Consider the following 20,504-nt stretch of genomic DNA (forward strand, 5'->3'; position numbering starts at 1 on the left):
GTACCGATACATCTCCGCCACCCACGTTCGAGCATCCGCCCACGCGTGAGCGTCGGAAAATCCTGTGAGCAACCGAACCTTGCACTCGCGGAACCCACTTGCGCCTGGTTGCAGTCCCGGATTTCGTCGAAAATCATCGCCAAACCTCGAGTCGACGAAACACGTGCTTGGACCCCTCGGTGGAGCGCCATCTTGGAAGTGGAGTCGTCCCAAGGGCGGCTGGCAGCGGCGAACGACGGGTGTGTGTCTCGGCTAACGGCGGCTTGCGACGTGGAAAACCGACGCCGGAGCCAGAGTGACGACGTCGTTACGCGTGTTTGGGACACGTGCGAGAAGAAGATCAACTGGAGAGGACCGAAGCCAGAGGGCGCGTTAAAGTGATACACGTGACGGGGACCTGTGGGCCGTGCGATCAACCGATCTGCACGCTGTTAAACCGCCGTGCGGCAACGGGGATTGGTTGTGGAATCCAAACCAGTGTTTTCGGCCAGTCGGTGTGTCTGCGGACACGGGAGAAGCGCCATCTACCGTTGGCTGCTGCCGAACGAGCGAACCGTCGCGCGCGACCCGGGCTGGTGCACGTGGACGACGAACTGGCGTGCTGCTGACGCCTACCGAGCGCGTCACGTCGAGCAACGTGTCTCGGGACACGTGGGAAAGAGAACGAAACCGGCCTCGCTGCGGCGACGCCGAGCCTCCCGATCTGCACGTGTAGACGCACGTGATCATCCCGCTGAACCTGAGCAAGCTTCGCGACCCGTGCTGGTCGTGGCGTTCCTGGAGGTGCCTCGGACGCACCGGAAGTAGCTGTAAATAAGGTCAGACCCAAAATTGTTAGAATTAAGAGCTCAAGACAAGTTAGAGTTGACGTCAACCCCCAAGCTGTCCAGAAACAGAATTAGGCCAACCGACAGCAATAAACGCTATGTTCTGATGGAGTAATTGGCGGGTTGTATTGACGTGGCTTGGCTGACTTGGTTGTCCCTTGTTTTTTTTAAATAAGCACGCCCAGTGGTTCCGACATCTTTTAGGTCCCGCTCATTCTTTGGTTTTTGCATTAAATTTGGTGTTGTGGTCAGACGTTTCCGGAAGTTAAAGTGTACGATCTGTTTGTTTTCTATAAACCCGCCCAGAGAGTCTCGCCGGGGATTCAATCTTGCTCCAACAGCCTCCACAATTGTTGGAGTGGCGCCGCACTTAGTGCAGAAGCTGTTGGGTGTTTCGGAGGGAGCAAAAGGAATCGTTACAAAAGTATAAGTTCTCATTTTTTTCACTAAACTCCGTTTTTTCAAAAATACTCAACAATACTTTGAAAATTTTCATAATTTGCAATTTTGGTATAAAACGAAGCGAAATTGTGAAAGCTTTTTCTCTTTTATTAGAGTTTTTTTTTGAAAAAAACTAAAATTTCCGTATTTTTTTGAAAGTACATAAATTTTATAATTGGCAATATGAGTATCAAATGAAGCTTCACTTTTAAAAGAGATTTTTTTTAATATTAAGTGTTCACAAAATGCCATATTTTTCGAAAATACTAAAATTATCAATCCTAATTTGCAATGAAGGTATCAAACGAAACAATTTTTTAATGCTTCTTCATTTTTATTAGAGATTTTTTGTAAAATACTAATTTTTTTTACAGAATAGCGTGTTTTTTTTTTTTTAAACATGAAATTTTCATATTTTTTTTTGAGTTTTTGTAATTAAACACTAAAATTTTCACAAAAACACTTTTTTTTTTCGAAAATACTCATGTTTTTATAATTTGCAATTATTCAACAATTTGAAATTTCGTTTGCATTTTCGCTGTTTTAGAGTTTTTGAAATTAAAACTATAACTTTTTTTAAAAGTACTTCAATTTTCAATTCCCAAGCTTTTTATACACATATTGCAAATTATGAAAACTTGAGTACTTGAAACAATACGATATTTTGTGAAAATTCTAGTATTTTATTTGAAAAACTCTGAAACAGTGAAAACGCAAACGAAATTTCAAATTGTTTGATACCAAATGCAAATTAAGAATATTTAAATTTTTTTGAAAATATAAGATATTTTGAGAAAATTTGATCATTTTTTTGCGAAAACTCTAAAATAGTGAAAATGCATACTAAATTCGTTTGATGGTGGTGTAGAGGTAAGCGTGGTTGCCTCTCACCCAGTCGGCCTGGGTTTGATCCCAAAAGGTCCCGGTGGCAAATTTTGAGACGAGATTTGTTTGTTCACGCCTTCCGTCGGACGGGAAGTAAATGTTGGCCTCGGACTAACCAGTCCGGGTGTAGGAGTCGTCTCCCTGGGTCGGTGCAGTTGCTGGTAGGCAGTTGGACTCACAATCCAAAGGTCGTCAGTTCAAGTCCCGGGGTGGATGGAAGCTTAGGTGTAAAAAGAGGTTTGCAATTGCCTCAACAACCAAGCCTTCGGACACCTAGTATCGAGTAGAAATCTCGCAATCGAGAACGCCAAGGCAATGCTGTAGAGCGAATAATTTAATTTTTTTTATGTACTTTGGGGTCCCCTGAAACATGTGCACGTAGCATTTTTTCAAAAATATTTAGGCCAGGCCAAATGGGTTTTCTCCAATGTTTGTATGGAGGATCAGGGCTGTTCGTCGAAAAATTGTTATCGTTATCGAACCTTGATCATTTTAACGTTAACAACCTTGATGTATACGTGAAGGTGGGTCTAGCAGAAGGTAAAGCCTTTTAAGGTGAAGATGGCAAAAACAGAAAATGTACCGAAGCACTCCCAAGTAACATTTTTTTCCAGGAGCTCTTCAAGATAGCTACAGCATAGCAGTTTGGACCGCGGTAGGATAAAACTCTCTTCATGTACTCTTCCAAACTCCTGAAGAAGTTTTGAAGAGAATTTTATCCTACCGCGGTCCAAACTGCTATGCTGTAGCTATCTTGAAGAGCTCTTGTAGAACTCCTGGAAAAAAATGTTACTTGGGCTCTTACCTGTGTGTGTGTGTGCAACCAACCAAACGGGACCACGCGGTCGCTTCTTACAAATTGAGTTGTTTCCATGTATTTTTAGATCTACATTCTATACATGCAAATAACTCGCATAGGCATTTGGAAGGTGTTAGCTCTGCCGAGCTTCGGTGACCCATTTCTACGCTGGCTAGCCGAGCGCGAGGTACTTCAGCTTTATCGACAAGCCCCGCCCTGAAGAACGTTTGCACCAATCAGGTTCAAACGTTATTTAGAACTTCCGAACCCTTGTCAAATGGACAAGGACCCAGCGCGTATATAGTTGGTAGTAACAGTATTTCCTAATTCCAGGCATCGCTCACCAAGCCATGATGGCCTAGTGGTTAGCATTTTTGCTTACCAATCCAAAGGACGAGGGATCGAACCCCGACTCGAGCGACTTTGATTTTTCGTTCATGTTCAGAGTTTCAAGATTTATATTTCCTATACTTTCTCGTTGGGAGCAGATGGGAATCAAACCCAGGACCATTCGCTTACAAAGCGAACACCGTAACCAGTCAGCCACGGCCGCTCCTAATGTTACTTGGGCTCTTACCTCAACTAAAAACAAACCCACAATCGCCGTGAGTGGACCAAAAGTGGCGCAAATATTTGCACTTACTGAGAGCCTCGGTTGACGTTGTCGTGATAGTCATTTTCGAGCGCAAACTGATAACGCTGCGCGCGATTTGGTTATAGGTGCCGTAATGTGGTGGGCCAAAAAGTGACGCATCATCACCATCATCATCACGGTTACAGAGTCGTCGCCGATGACGCGAAATCAGCGCGTTCAAATAGAATACTTTGTCTTGTCACGGCGGCGGTACCTGGTTATCTGGCGTGATGCGTGTGAAACAAGTGGCTAACAAAAGAACGATTCAAATGTCCCTGGACAGGAACTTTGGAGTTCAAAATCGATGATCAGGCATAGCAAAATCTGTTGTTACCTCTATCGATTATGCAAATGGACAAATCTGATTGATTCTAGATTACCTTCCCTGTTGGAGCTCTTAAGGTGGTAGATGGTATCTTTCACTTTTGGGGCAATGACTGTCAATGATGGTTCTGAATTCAGGGTCCAAGAATAGTAAATTGAAATGAAAAATTAATCACGATTTGTAAAATGCTTCTACAAACATCACAAAGAAACCCTTTTTTTGATTCAAACATTCTGAATCAAGATTTGAATGTTTTTTTCTAAAACAAACATGGCCGCCAAATGATCGATTGGGAATGATGCCTTCCAGAGCCTTAAAACTGTCCTCAGCTAGAACCATTTTTATACTCTATTGCTATACATATTGTTGTAAGAGGTATCTTACAAAAGCAAATTGGCATAGGGGAAATATGCCCATTTTAAGCCTAATAAGCGGTCGTGATTAAATGATGCTGGATAATCTGGATTGTTCCTTGACATTCACTAAAACCTAGTACACCAACGAGTAGAGCAACTTTTTGTGAACATTTCTGTTTATTTTCACTTTTATTAAAAGTTATGCTATTCCTTTTACAAGCATTTAAAAAAAATATTTCAAAAATGCATTCTAATCTTCGATTGGAATGGGAATGGGAAAAAATGATGAGAAATGGTCTCGAAAAATAGAAATTATAATCAAAAGTGCATTAAATTTGATCTTTTTGGCCAGTAAATGGCATAAATTTGCGTGCTTACTCGAGGCGGTGCTGTTGCTGGTAAGTTTATAGCCCAAATAGTATTTTTGGAGCTATAATCGAGCATCAAACTCTCCATATGACGAAGATAGGTGTTTGATTAGAAAGGGTATATTTCTCCTATAACAGTTTTGCTCTCCTACAACACTACATCACACGAAAAGATTACTTCCGCCAACAACCAGTAAAAAGTAGTTTCCACGTGAAACCCACAAATCATAAACTTTAAGTAAAAATAACTTACATTCATATGAGATAAGATAACGAACTTTTAGGTACACTTCCTTTTACAAGTGACTTGGCTCTAATTGACTCTCACGTTCTATCTCTCTCAACGTCGTCTCAACCACTCGGGAGATAATAAATTTAACCTTGACCACAAATTCATTGATCGCTGGTCTTTTTTTTTTCTACCAGAAATCTAAAAATTATTCAAACAAAAGTGTCAATTTTTGACCCGCAATCTGCTCCGCGCGGTCATTACCTGATGACGAACCTCAAACAGCTCGCTCAGTTAGAGCGCCGAGCAAGATAAGCACAATGTGCAAGTCACCCGCGAGTCGAGCCCGTGACAAGACTATAACTCACGCGGCTCCCAGGGGACCTGCCCAAGTCAAGTGTTATCATTCCGCCAGTGGCTGCCGAGCAGTCAAGTTCGTGTTCGGGAGCTCTCTTGAAGGTTCGAGTGATACTTTACCGTGTATAGTTTGGAATTTCCCTACCCCAACAGAGGCAGGCAGCGTTAATCAGTGTGTCGGCCAAAGTGTAGATGATTAAGTCAAGTGAAACGCACGAAGTTGCAACCCAAAAGTGATTAGTTAGGTTTAATTACCATGCCAAAATGGAGTCAATTCGGCGCAAGTTGGCTCCGAATCCGCGGGAAAGTGCCAACTTCCTGTCGGTGTTGACGTTCTGGTGGACGATCGACCTGTTCAAGAAGGGCTACACCAAAGTGCTGGAACTGCAGGACCTGTTCCGGCCGCTGGAGGTGGACAAATCGGACGCGCTCGGCGATCGGCTGGAGAAGTAAGTAGAGCAGGCTAAGGGGGGGATTTAATTAGATCGAATTGCTATACTATAATCGCGCCGGGTCTAATGATAGGGACGATGACGCGGAAACTGGTATTTTAGCGAAGTGTACGTTATGCTTGCTTGAAGATTGTACTGTACCGTCGAGGGATCGAATTGCGAACGTCAGAATGTTTTGAGTTATCTCCACGTGAAGGCGCGAGATATTTCATGGTGTTATGAAATTCGACGCGTCATCGTCATTAGGCGATAACATAATTACTTTGTTGGAACCGTTTTTGTCAAATTATGACTTCTAGTACAGCCAACTCTCTGGTTGTTATTAAAAAATAACTGTGCAAGCCATGAGAAAGATCCGTCGAGCTACAGAGGATATCGAGGAAAGAAGAGCATGCAGTTTGAAGGGACTGTAAAAACCAGGGCTGCGGAGTCGGGTCATATTTCAAGCGACTCCGACTCCGACTCTGACTCTGGCTTTCTGAGTTAAGCCGACTCCGGCTCCGGCTTTCCACAAATTGTTGACTCCGGCTCCGACTCCGGCTTACCAACTCTAGCCGACTCCGACTCCAGCTTTCCAAAATTTGTTGACTCCGATCCCGACTCCGACACCTAATCTGTATTTTAAATATTAAAAAAAACGCATTTTTAGCACAACAATTTTCTGAGTAAATTTGAATTTTGTTGTTTGAAAAAGTGGAACATTTTATTTAACTATTTTAAATTTACATTCATTTTCAATTATTGTTTTTTCAGCAATTTTTCATTTACTGAAAATTTTAGTAGATTTCAATAAATTTAACTGAGAAATGAGAAATTGATGCCCTGGTTTTGAAATAAACAATTTTCAAAGTAACTATTTTTTAAAGCTTTTTTGAATTTATTTGAGAAGACGTACATAGACATTGTGTGATCCAGCCCAGTACACAATTTAAACATACAAATCATGAGAAAAATCTAATATTTGAAAAATAAATTAAATTATATCAATTATATCACCCCGATTTAGGGCATCTAAAAAAATTAGACTTGTTCAACGATATTATTTAAGGATCATCACTTAAAGAGTTTTGTAGAGAAATTGTAAACATTGGGGTAATCGATTTATCTAATAAATTCAATAACTCGTATATGCAAAGTTGCATATGCAAGGCATAAAAGCGCCGGTTTAGCTGTATTTCAAAATTAGTTGCAACTTATTTTCGATATTTTTTGTCAGCTTGAAATGTTTTCAGCACGACACTTTGATTTGTTTTTATTTACATACAAAATGAGCATGTTGCGTTCCAAGTAGAAGATTGATATAATAGTAGGGGAAATTCTATGTTTGGCAGGTTAAGCTTTTGCTCCTAACTCCATCCAATTTGCTGATTTTCACTATTTAAACAACTAATTTTGCAAAACTTTTGATATAATCTTGCTTGCTCACTTCTTACTGAGCTATTTATCACTCGATTTCAGTTGAAAACGCTTTTAATTAGCTATAATTGAATGTCAAAGTTCTGACCTGCCAACATTAGAGGCACGCTGGAATTAGATGCTGTTCCCCTAGTTGATAATGTTTTAAAAACATAATTATTTTTGTTAAATACTGGTAGTGAGCTTTCCAATCACAATAAAAATGCTTCGAAAACATCATGATATCAGATAAATATCTTGAACCAAAAAATAAATTAAACAAAAAAATGTCAACGCAGTGCACGCAATTCAATAAATAAATTTGAAATATAAAAAAAATGGGAATTAACCTGAATTATAACAAATATTGAACAATAAATAAGTTCGTAAATTATATTAATTTTTTTTGACAACTCCGACTCCGGATCTATCCGAAATTTAATACTCCGACTCCATTAGAGTTTAGACGACTCCGACTCCGACTACAGGTCCCCAAAACAACCCGACTCCGGCTTCGACTCCGGCTCCGGCTCCACAGCCCTGGTAAAAACCATCGAAAGATGGAGTAATATTGAGATAGCGAAGAACAATAACCAGAGAGTCGACTGAAGTACTAGAAAACACTCTTCACTTTAGATATGTTGTCCTAGCGTAACTGATGCCAGGGGCTCGATCGTCTGTTTGCTTTGAATGAACCGGCACGTACACTTACTAATTACATTTTACTACAAAAAGTTGGTGTTAATTTTCTCTCTTGGTTACTTGGTGGACTTTTGTAACAGTGCTACTACCTATCGATTACAACTTCTGGCTCGTAAAATCTGCAGTACCGTAATGGGTATTCTGGTGAATCATTGTTATCGCGTGTCATTCATCGAGCGTGTCTAGCAGCTGGCTAATTTCGTGTCGATCGACAGATAAAGAGTCAACACAAATTCGGAAGAGATTACTGCTTCGGAATTTTTTTACCACCTTATCATCGTGCTAATTTAGGAAAGGTATTATTTGCTCTCTTCACTGAGGAAAGGCTATAACATCAGTCGAAAAATTAACTAAACGAGAAAAAAAAACTGAAATTGCAAGCCACAGTTCCTAAATTTGAATGAAAAAGTGTGGTTTTGCAAATACAGATTTTAAAATTACAAATTATATATAATAATCATATTTATATATAATGCCAAAAAATGCAATTCAAATCGTTTTTAGTTAAAATTTTGAAGTTTTTTGAAAAAATATGTTTGTTGTTCTCTGAGTTTTCGGGCCGATTAAAGGGCGGAGGGGTGACGTAAAGTTTGAAAAATATTTGCAACGGTCTTAACTTTTTTTTTAATTTTTCAATTCGACCCTGTTATCGAACAAGTACTGTTTTACCTGTTAGATTTTTTTGCGCTTATGAAAGGTACCAAAATTGCCGAAATCGTAAGAATTTACATTGAATCAAAACTTAACTAAACATCAATATTAATGTTTTAAATAGCAATAGCATAAAATAAATTGATTGTTGTGCTATGCAATAGTGCTTAAAATATTAAAAAAATGCTTGCTGATCCTACTAAGATGTCCATTAATCGTTAAAATATCCTAACCTAGTCACGAAATATTCTAGCAGAGGAGGTTCTTCCAGAATCCAGCTAGAATGCTGTTAGAATATCCACCTCTGTTAGAACTCTGTTAGAATGCCGACACTGAAAAGAAACTGAAACTGATTTTTTTTGGGTTCAAATTCAAAAATATAACCCTGTGTAATACAAAAATAACTACATACATACAAAAAATATAGGAAATGTTAGTAAAAACAAGGTAAAAACCAAACCCAAAAAAATGCGAGATAACAAAATAAAAAAACTGCTACACATGATAATCAACGGAGAAAAATGCAATCCAAATTATTTTCAGTTCATAGCATGTCTATTTTCATAAAAAAAAATCATTAAATATTTGCAACGGCCTGATTGAAACAGGGAGGCGACATAAATTTGAACGTTATTGGGAACGTTATCGTTAGCGTTAACCTTATTTTGCATAACTTCGTCCTTGCATAACCTATGCTCAATCTTAACCCTCTACAACATAACCCCGCCTCTAGACGGGCTTCGATCTAAAAAAATCACCAAAAATTCATTTTTCAACCCGTTTTTGATATTTGAAAGCATTGGAAAGAAAAACTCTTAAAATTTTAGGAAATTTTAGGGTTGGAAGTTTAACTTGTTTTATGTGACTTTGCCAATGTTTTTAAAAATGACATTTTTTAAGGGATCAACTTTGACACTTCTTTTTACTGAAAACAGTAAAAAAAACAGCAGTAATTTTTGTAGTGTCCCAGACTAAGCCTCTACGGGTTCTTTTTTTACAATTTAAATAATGATGGTGCCATTGTATAGCAGAAAATGTAAAAACAAGCAAAAAATTGAAAAAGTGACTGTAAAAACGTGAAAAAATAGATAGGCAAAATGTATATATTAAATGGTAGATTAAGCTAAGTACTACCAAAAACAAACATAAACTAAACAAGATAAACGCAAATTAAAATAATAAAATTAAACAAGAAAAACATAAAACAAAAAAAGTAAAGGTTTTCGTAGAACAAAAGTTGCTCAAATTGACAGCCTGAACACAGGAAAAATAAAAAAAATCGAAAAAAATTGGGCAGTAGAGGGTTAACTGAAACGACTCAACATTGTAATGAGCATTAAAAATCACCTTTCACTGTTTGCTAGTTCTGTGCACCTTAAATTTACTTACAAAAAGAATTACAGTCCGGACTCGATTATCCGTTGTTTTGTTTTGGGTCATTGAACTCAAATACCTCATATTGGCTGCACGAGCCACACAAATCGTCCAAAGGGTCATTCTTATGCAAAATTGGCTGAACTTTTCCAAAAAATACATTCAAAAGCACACGATTGAGTTTTCGGGGTAAAACTTTGAAAAACTTTTTCGTCAAATTCTAATAACTCTTAAAGAATACATGCAAACCGAAATTTTTTAGTTTCATTCTCCTCTACAACTTTGTAAACCATTGCTACACTCTAAAAAGTAACCCCGCAAAGTTAATAAATACGTAAATTTAAAACGAAAATGTTTGTTCTAAACGAAAAAATTCGATTCGAAAATTACATTAAATTTCCCATAAAATGACATGTCTCACGATTTTTGACAGTTGAGTAACGGATAATGGAAGCGATCTTAAATCTATTTTAAACCTTTTTTGTGGAAATTACGTCAACTCAGATCTTCTTGCACCCTTCGACAAAGTTGTAGGGAATTAAATTTCCTACAAGAATCTCACACTTGAACAATTTTGGGCAACACCTGCACCACCTGTTACCAAAACCCTGAAGCGATGTTTTTCCCATACATTTTCGCGATGTTTCTCATATAAACTTCAACTACAGTCGACTCTCTGGCTGTCGATCTTCTCGATATCAATAATTCTCCATCTATCGATGAATTATTCAGTTCCTTCAATCTGCATACTTCAATTATCTTCGTTCCTCGATATTTTCCCTTGCTTGAAGGATCTCTTCCTCGACGGTCCCTTGGATTCTGTTTGCTTTAAAAATCTCTTCCGGTTGTCAATAATTTCACCTTCTCATGGCTTGCATAGACATTTTTCTTCGCGAAATGAAGCTTTGAAGCGTGTTTGACATAAGTTTGTTTTTGTTTGATGGACGTTGCCATGATTCTCTCCCATAGCAGGGTATCAAGAAAAAAAATATTTTCAATCGAGTCTTCATTTTGCATCGTTCTGTAAACTGATGATTCTCTTCCTCGACGGTCCCTTGGATATTGACAACCAGAGAATCGAAAAGCGACCCTTAAACCTTAACCGATTTAGCTCAAAATTGACACAGTAACTTATTATTGCCTGAAGAATCTTCAGATTTGCCAAAATTTTAAACTTTTTTTGTCAGCCTACTGCGCAGTCATTTTTGTCATTTTTTGTAGGTCAGTAATCGACAGTGTCACATGGGATAATCGAGTCTGGACTGTATACAAACTTGATTAAATTATTAAATAGAATACAACAACTTAAAATTGTCAAGTCGTCATCGTTCGAAGTGCATCCCACGACCGCACCCATCATCAGCAGCGTATATTACACAATTGCATCGCGGGAAATTATAAGGTCACAGCGATGGATGCAACAACAACAACAACAAAAAACGCAAATAGATAGTCCGCCATCTGATGCATTCTCATCGAATATGAGAGTGTGCGAAACGATGTACGCAAATGAAACGGAGTTTCAGTAAAGTATTTATTGGTGATGCCGCGAGTCACGATGAAATATGATCGTTGACGACGTCGACTCCGATGTGGTTCTTAGTCTAAATTTGCTTCCCCAAGTGAGTGTCTGCGGTATGCAATAAAAACAATCAATTAAGCAAACTGCCACATCATCGTCGTTGTCGTTGAGGGGAAGAGTTCTGATATATTGATACTAATAGAACAGGGAATGATACTATTTGATAATTGGCAATCTATCCAATTGAGTTGTAGCTTGATTAAAAAGGACATGTTTTCCTTTGAAGAAAAAAGACAAAGTCAAGTCTAACATTACAAGCCAAATTTAATTACTTCCGAAACAGTAACCTCGCTTGATGTGGTCACTGCGGTTTCGTCATTTAGCAACGAAACCAGCCATGAATGGTAACTGGTTACGAGCTTTTTTTCTCACTCCAAAATCTATCCCATTCTATGGCCCCATCACCATCAACTTCGCGTTTAGACGTCGCAGGTACGCCTAGACATTAGCAAACACCGGTTAAAACCGCACCAAACTGAGACTGACTGATGAATCTTCCTCTCATCAAAAAAGTTGTTTGCAATAAACGTGATGTAGGGGAGACAGGGGAGATTTGAACAGTTTTCAACCTCTTCGGATGTGAGCGGTTGTTGAAGTCGGTGTCTTCTCGAGTACGCAGTCCTGAGACTTGAGTTTAACCTAGGGTACATTCGAGACCCTAAATTCATTACAATCTGATTAATCGAGCTCATGAGGTTTTTGAAAAATGCAAAAACTGTTAGGGGACTCAAAACAGGCAAAAACCCAAAACGCACCGATTTTACGTGTTGTCCCATTCGAAGTTCAAAGTCAAAGCGCCATGGCCTGCAGGTCCGGTCGCAACCAATCAAGGTCATATTTGGTATTCAGGCTCAGTACACCTAGGGGATCATGCCCCGAAATGATTATCTTGCCAATTTTCGAAAAAAAACACACATTTAACGGTGCACACATTACCGTGTAAATCAGGGGTGCTCAAAGTTTTTGGATGCCGGGCCAAATTTGAAGCTCAAATGAGCTTGCGGGCCAAATGTATTAAAAAGGTAATTTAAAAAAAAAAAATAACTTCATTTTAATTTAAAAGGCAAAAAACTACATCTATTAATTGAAGTTTTGAGAATTTGCTGTTACTTTTTGAACATTTCCAGACTTTTTTTGATTAGGTCTTATAAACAAATGAAACACAATAGCTTATAGGATCTTTTCAAAAAACTCTAGATTTTCGTTATTTAAAAAATAAAAGACAGTTTTCCATCAGTTTTATTGCTTTTTTTGTATTTTTTCAAATACCTAAACAACTTTGCAATGAAAAAAAAAAATAGAAAATGTATTATTTTCAAAAAGTGTAAAATTTGAACGAAAATAAAAATTTATGCGAATTTTCTTTCGCTCTAGATTTCTAGATATTTTTGAGTAAACCCGAACATGCTCAAATTGAAAATAAACGCAGAGGTAAGAATTTTAAAATGGTTTCAGCTGATTGCACATTATTTTCAATTGAAATTTGTAAGTTTGCCTGAAAAAATATTTTTGTCTCTGATTTTTCGAGCCGGGGAAGAGTTGGATTGAAAAAAGCTTTGAAAAATATTTGCAACAGTCTTATTCCTTTTTTTTACTTCAGTCAAATTTAAACATTTCACATACATTTCCAAAAAAAATTATTGAAAATTTTGATATTTACTAATTTTATTCATATTGTAACGTGTGAAATTGTTTTAAATTAGAAAGGTTTTTGAAAATTAACAATAACATAAAATAAAAAAAAACATAACTTAAAAATAACCCTTGAGTTTGAGAAGTATACAATCATGGTTTATTTTCAATTAACGGGCCATTTTACATGATCATTCAAAATTGGTCCGCGGGCCACAAAAAATCACTTCGCGGGCCACGTTTGGCCCGCGGGCCATACTTTGGTCACCCCTGGTGTAAATCATTTATGTCAGAAAATAGTAGTTTATGCAACAAGTTGCAAAAAGAAGATTTTTTCAGCACGTGTCGTACATTTATCCAACGAGGTTTACCGAGTTGGATAAATACGACAAGTGCTGAAAAAGTCAGGGTTTGCAACGAGTTCCATACAACATTTTTTGCATTTCTTAAAAACACCCAGTGAGTGAAATTATAAGTCGTATGTTCAGCATTTGTTTTGAAATGTGTTTCTATTCGATTCTGTTATTTTTAGTAGGGTGTATGGCCCTATTTTGGACCTACTATGCAAAGCGTCAACATATTTCGCATAGTACTCAGGAACGGTCTAACTAATTTGGCTCGTTTCAGGATTGTTTTGTGCCTTAATTTATGCTTAACAAAGTGTACTATTGAAAATTTAAAATAATTTAACCATTCCATTGCAATAAGCGACGAAAAACGACGAAGTTGACTTTATAGCTGTCGGCCACCATTGCTAGTACCAACCACTAATGTCTTCCTTTTTATCTACAAGGACTTCGCCGCCCTGGGCTCCTAAGTGTATGAAAGTATGGCACGGAGCGACGGCGCCGAATACCCATATTTACACAAAGAATTTTAGAGCGCCCGCCGCGGGATTCGAACCGGCGACCTCTGGATTGGAGTCCAGTGCGCGGTCCGATTGATCCACACGGGCGGGACATTTCAGCATTTCAAGTAAAACATTTTTTGGATGCTTTTTGGACTTATTGAATGTATTTTGGAGACATCGCTGAACCTATTTTGGACCCACACTCTGATTGGTTGAAATTTGGACAACTCGTATTGCGGCGTGCGGCGGCAACACGCACATTTACAAAAACTCGATTTGATAAACCAAAGGGCCTATCCACGATTATAATTTGGAAAATATTTATTTCAGAAATTAAACAATTATGATGAAACAATGGATTTGAATTTGAAAACGTGTTTTAATCATATTGAATGGAAACTCACGCATCTTTAGCAGGTCTCTGTCCTATTTACAATTTGCATATTCTTACGACCTAATTGTTCAAGCATTAGAACATAAAAGACAACCCGTTATTACTCGCAATAAAAACACCTTATCTTAAAACTAAATGAATGACACAGATACATAACAAGTTATAATGAAAAAAGGCTCTAAATTTTACGCAGAGCTTATGTTCAAACATTATTAAACAATCAAGAAATTTTAAAGGGAGATTATAGCTTGTAACTTGGTGTAAAACTTTCTCATCTGTCATGTTAAACTTTACAGTTGCTTGACAAAAAGTTTAACTACATGGTGCACTTTAAAATCAATGTAATATTTGAAAAAAATCTTTGTTTGAATACCAGGGTGCCTTTGTTAGTCATAGTTTGTCTTGTTAAAAGCAGATTTGAGGTTTTCAAACATTATTTTTACTTCGAACTTACCATCACTCAGGTTGCTGATATAATTTTTAAGAAAATCATTTATGTCAATACTTAGTTAACTATGTTTCTAAGCTTTTTTAACACACAGCAAAAAATCCGATGGTAAAATCGCATGCAAAAGCATGCACATCACCTTCGTCAAAATAAACACTTAATATTACACACTGCATGTACAATCTTTCTATTCACAAAAAAAAAGTTGCAACCGACGGGATTCAAACCCAGCACCAACAGTAAGGGCTGGCGCCTTAGCCCGCTCGGCCATCAAACCGATGAAGAATTGAAAGGATAAACGCATATATGAGCTTGACATTTCGGTCAAGTAGGTTTCCCATACTGATGGGCTACATATTTCAGGGTGTAATAGTACATAGAATTCCATAAAATAATGCAACATTTATTTTACACCCAGGCCTTTTACACGCAGCTGGATTACTACTTTATTTGCTGTGCATAATACATATAAATTTTAGGTAATATTGTTAAAAATTCAGAACTTTGCCTGAAATCGTTGAAACTAGTTTTGTTTATTAAATTATGGATTTAAATCACATGTTTAACTGGATTTAAAGAATGAATCAAAAGTTTTCACATTTTATATGAAATTTGTTTTACTGGAAATGCCTTTAAATTATGAGATTTTTTTAAATTATGTTTCAAAAACAAATAATATTTAATAATATTTATATTACTTATTTTACCTTTTCCTAGTAGAAGATTGTCCGAAGAATCCGAAAATGCATTCCGTTTTACGATTCAAAATCATGTTCATTGAAAAAATCATGACACGTTGAGAAGATGAAAATAATGGTATTTATCAACATTTTCTTAATTATAGTTAACTAACTTTTTAAACTTTTCAAAATTTCATAAAAAGTTCTTTATGAGGTACTTTGAGCACTTCTCTACCACGGTCAGTATGATTCCATACCATTCCGTACGTATTCAATTTTTACTCTTCATTTTGCGGAAAAATATCAAACCTATCAAAGTCACCCCGGCTATATATCTCAAATCATAATATTCATAATGTTAACATCGCATTAACCTCTTATGCTTATTTCTTTTTCGAAGATTTTTATTTTTCTAGCTGGTTTAATTGTGTTTCTAACATGATTGACACGGTAAAATTTAAAAGTGTAATTTATTATAAACCAACGCTGCCAATTGCGCAAAAAATCGTTATACCTGTATTTTTAAAAATTATATATAGATAAATATGCAAAAATCAGATAAAACTTACAAAAATATATTTTCCATATGTATATTTTTCTGATTAGTTTGCAATACGTCTTAAAAGCCATCACGATCTCCGACACATATTTGATTGTTTTCTGAACCAAACCAAATTTTGTTTGTTTTCCAGTAAAGAGCATTTAAAAGACGTGCAGATGATAATTCAAAGCATTTTTTATTTATAATTTGTAAATTGATCGAGAACCAATCGAAAAATTGATTTGTTTAAAACTAGCGCTTAGGATCTTTTTAAAACTAACTCAAGATTTTTTTAAATTTAATTCTTACGACTTTTTCAAAAACCACTCGTAAGCGATGTTGACAACTCCTGTCACGGTGACAGCTGACGATTTAATGAACTAGACCCTTTAGGTTTTTCAATCGTTTCCCCTTCAATTCCAACAGGGTAGCCAGTTTGGATTTTTTGAAGCAAAAATTAAAAATATATGCGGCTAAATTGGTGATAATGATGTTAATACAAAAATAAATCAACATCAGTTTAAATTTTGGGATACTTTGAAATCGGTCCTAACAATCATCTAAATCTCTAGAATCAATTTGCATTTTTATCGTTTAAAAAACATATTTTCATTGTTTCTGTTAATTATTTGCTTTTTAAAGCTTGGATTTCATTCAAATAATTACAGTAAAGAAATTCAATTCAAAATATTAAATTAAAAAAATTCAATCAATTTCAATGAAATATCGAAATAAATTGATAAACAAAACTGGCAACACCTTGTTATGCATGTGTTGGTGATATATAGCCTTGAATCGACGGCAAAGTAGGTCCAAAAACTGATCCAACGCGGCTGATTTGAAAAAATATTTTGAAATGAGTGTTTTTCGATAATAGAATAGTTATTTCAATGGTTTAGTGACGGAAAACAAGAAAGAATTAAATAAACAACAGTTACATTGCTCGGAAACCGGACGAAATTGCTTGGTGTCAGTGCAAAACAGAAAAAATCATTAAGGTGTCGCGAGCCAAATCTGATAAGCAACGAGGCCGGAATTTTTGGACCTAATCGATGTGCTAGGAAAATGAAAGGAAGTTCGAATGGCGTTTGAAAAAGTGGCTGAAAAAGCGGAAATAATCCAAAATGTTAACATTTTTGGAAGAGGTAAGATACAAAACGATCCTGCCTACACTTTCTGTTGGTTGGATTCAGTGAATTCGTACTTTAAAAGCCTGAACTACCTCGATTAATAAAAATAGGTCCAAAATAGGTACTAGGTCCAAAATAGGGTCATACAGGCTTGCCACACGTACAGATATTTTTGGCACATACCAAACACTCAATCAAGTATAACTTTAAAGAAAAACATTTTTATCAAAAACTAAACAAGTAAAAAGATGCAAAAAATGTTTATCTTTTTAGTGCAGTTTACAAAAACTACTCAAGTGTATTTTAACTGTAAAAATAATTCGTTTGAGTGTTTGGTCTGTGCCAAAAATATCTGTACTTGTGGCAACGCTGGGGTCATATACCCTAGATAAAAGTAGGCTGCTCGTCACGCGAGAATGACAGGAAAAGTAGGAAGTTTCAAGCCGGAATTGCAATTGCTGGTGGTAAAATTACACGATAAAAGTGATAATATTCAACCTTCCGAAATTACACCTCTCAAGTTTACACATTTTTTACTGCGCACCTATAGAATATTGATGAGTAAAAATAATATTAGAATTTTAGCGAAATCGGCGATGATTTGGCAATTTGTGAAGAAGTTTTCAAATACATGTTTTAAAAATTTGCCGGGAACCGTGGTGTAGGGGTAAGCGTGATTGCCTCTCACCCAGTCGGCCAGGGTTCGATCCCAGACGGTCCCGGTGGCATTTTTCGAGACGAGATTTGTCTGATCACGCCTTCCGTCGGACGGGAAGTAAATGTTGGCCCCGGACTAACCTAAAAAGGTTAGGTCGTTAGCTCAGTCCAGGTGTAGGAGTCGTCTCCCTGGGTCCCTGTCTCGGTGGAGTCGCTGGTAGGCAGTTGGACTAACAATCCATAGGTCGTCAGTTCGAATCCCGGGGTGGATGAAAGCTAAGGTGTAAAATAATTGGATTTTTTTGTTGTTTTAAAAATTTGTATAACTTAAAAGACATGTTTATTGAGATGATTGTAATTACTTTAATCAGTTCAAATTTTGTTTCAAAAATACTAAAATTAATACTTTTCTTTTGTACTAATTGGCTTGATCTCAAGTTTCCCCTAGGGATTGAACCGACTGGTTTTAAATAAGCCAAACAGAATAAAAAAAAGAAGTATCGAAAATTACGAGTTCTCTTACTGTATGTCGGTCGTCCGCCGGGCGGCGTGACGATGACTAGGCAGATTTGGTACCCACCACTGTCTGGGCCCGTTTCGACAAGTGTGTGTGTGTGTGTTTGTCTGTACTATTTGTGCAATTATTAGCACCTGGCACGTGGTCCCGGAGCGGAGAGGACATTCGCACTCGCCGATCATGACAACGATGATGATGTCTGCTGAATTTGAGAAAACCGTTACATTTGAGTGACATGATAGACGAGTGTGTGAGTTTGGGTGTGGGAATATTTCACAGTACGATGTGAGGTTGCGAAAAGTGCTGCTCGTTTTAATTGTATGTCGATTTGCGATAAAATGTACTTGGAAGACGACATTATTTTCTCTTACTACTCATAAAAAAAGTCATGGTAATTTTACATCTCGGAAGAGGTACATTTTTTGCGTCAGAAATTTTTCTTCTAAAAATGTGTAATTTCACCACTATTCTGACGCGTACACAGTAAAAAAAGTGTGTAAATTTGGAAGGTTTAATTTTGGAAGGTTGAATCGTTTCTCTTTTATAATGTAATTTTATCTCAATTTATACTGAAAAAGTGTCATTAAACCAGAAAAGTGGTAAAATTACACATTTTTTCTGGCATAAAGGTGTAACCCTCCGATGAGTTGAAAATTTGCTGGCTTTTAGCAATACTACTCACAGAAAAAAAAAGTTGAATTTTGGAATGTTGAAAATTTGGTAGGTTGAATATTACCTCTTTTTTTGAGTAATATTACATAAAAAATGTGTAATAATGTGAACCTGATGAATATTCAACAAAAACTGATGAAAATTCATCATTTTCTGGGGTAAAATTTATCATTTATTTTGCCACAAAATCTGTCACCATTTCCTGATGAATATTACCATCATTTTTTTTCTGTGCTGTGCTAAAAGAAAATTGAAGGGTTACTTTTAACACATTTTCAATTTGAATTTGGAGTATAGATTTTATAAATGCCAAAATGGACATTGCACATATTAAAAAAGAAGTCTAGGACTAGTGGTTGTTCACTATTTTACCGAAATCGTTTCCGTGTAATTTGGTCTTGGCTGTGAATTTGGATAATATCGTGAAACTAAAAATATCCAATAAAAAAATGCACTTCTGTGCATTTATATAGTCACATTTTTATTTTCACCGTGCTTGACCAAATTTGGAGAAAACGTTCATCTATCGATAGTTAACAGAAATGCCAAGTTTGGTGCCGATGGGAATCCTCATCCCCCTTTAAAAAAATTGTTTTTCTCATAAAAATTTGCAACTATTATACCATAAGAATTTTTTCAAGTTGCCTTTATAGGAAACTGTCCATGGGATTAATGAAAATTAAATTCCAACTATTTTTTTACACTTTAAGTTTTAAAATGCGGTTTAGACCCATTCCCTTTTTTTGTTGATTTTTTATGTTATAAACGTTGTGTTTCCCGGACAATTTCACATAAAAATCAATGAGAACCCAAACTAAAATGAACCATTGACGAGAAACAGCAAACTTACTGATAAAAAGTTTGATTTTGCGAAATTCGAATGGATGAAAATGAGTTTTTCTAATTGTTACCTAATTATCCTGTAGTTTTGAACACTTTTGCAGAAATAATTTCAAAATTTTATAATCAAGCCTTACTTTTGAAAATGTCTGCAAATAAATAATTTTCCTAATTTCATAGTGCAGACTAAACCACAATAATCTCGAAATAATTGAATTGAAAAAATCTGACAAAAGTTAAGTTTTTTAACATTGAAAGTCGGACCTATAATTTCCGAGATATCAGGTCTATTCCCGTACTTGCAGAATTGCAGAATTTCTGCAGCCACTTTTTTGCAGCACGTTCCCGTTCTTTTCAGCTCGCTCTCTTCAACTCTCTTTTTTGCAGTAGTTCTGCAAGAAGAGAAGCGGCAAAACTTTTGCCTGGGCAGCGCGTTCCAGTACTTTTCTGCAATATTGTACACAGTTGAGTGTATTTACTCAAATTGGGTATTTAAGTTTTTTAATTATTTTCAAAAAATGTTGAAAGAAATTTATCTCAAGAACGGTGGTATTATTTTTATGCAACTGAACATTTTATTTTAAAAATCAAGCAAGTACCATTTATTATTCACTAGAAATCAATTATGCATTGGTAGAAACTATACATTACAAACAGTTCAAAACTTTTACATTAGTTGAGTTCATAATTCATATTCATAATTCAAAATTTAAAAAGCCTGATTCTACACCCAACTGGTGGTCGCATGATTGTGATACATGGCGGC

General features: G+C 36.5%; 1 protein-coding gene across 5 annotated transcripts in view; it reads left to right on the top strand.

The window, feature by feature from the left end:
* Positions 1-20,504, top strand: part of LOC120413926 (ATP-binding cassette sub-family C member 4-like) — a 50,067-nt gene that overhangs the window by 19,857 nt on the left and 9,706 nt on the right. For 3 of the 5 annotated variants that reach the window (XM_039574912.2, XM_039574914.2, XM_039574913.2), the window contains exon 2: positions 5,375-5,670. In XM_039574912.2, coding sequence (XP_039430846.1) covers positions 5,486-5,670 — 185 coding nt within the window. In that variant the 5' untranslated portion in view covers positions 5,375-5,485. Of the gene's footprint in view, positions 1-4,642; positions 5,671-20,504 lie in introns of those variants that run through there. The other 2 variants (XM_039574911.2, XM_039574910.2) reach the window with 2 other exon arrangements.

Source organism: Culex pipiens, chromosome 3 (genome assembly GCF_016801865.2).
Source record: "Culex pipiens pallens isolate TS chromosome 3, TS_CPP_V2, whole genome shotgun sequence".
In the NCBI taxonomy this organism is placed as follows: Eukaryota; Metazoa; Arthropoda; class Insecta; order Diptera; family Culicidae; genus Culex; species Culex pipiens.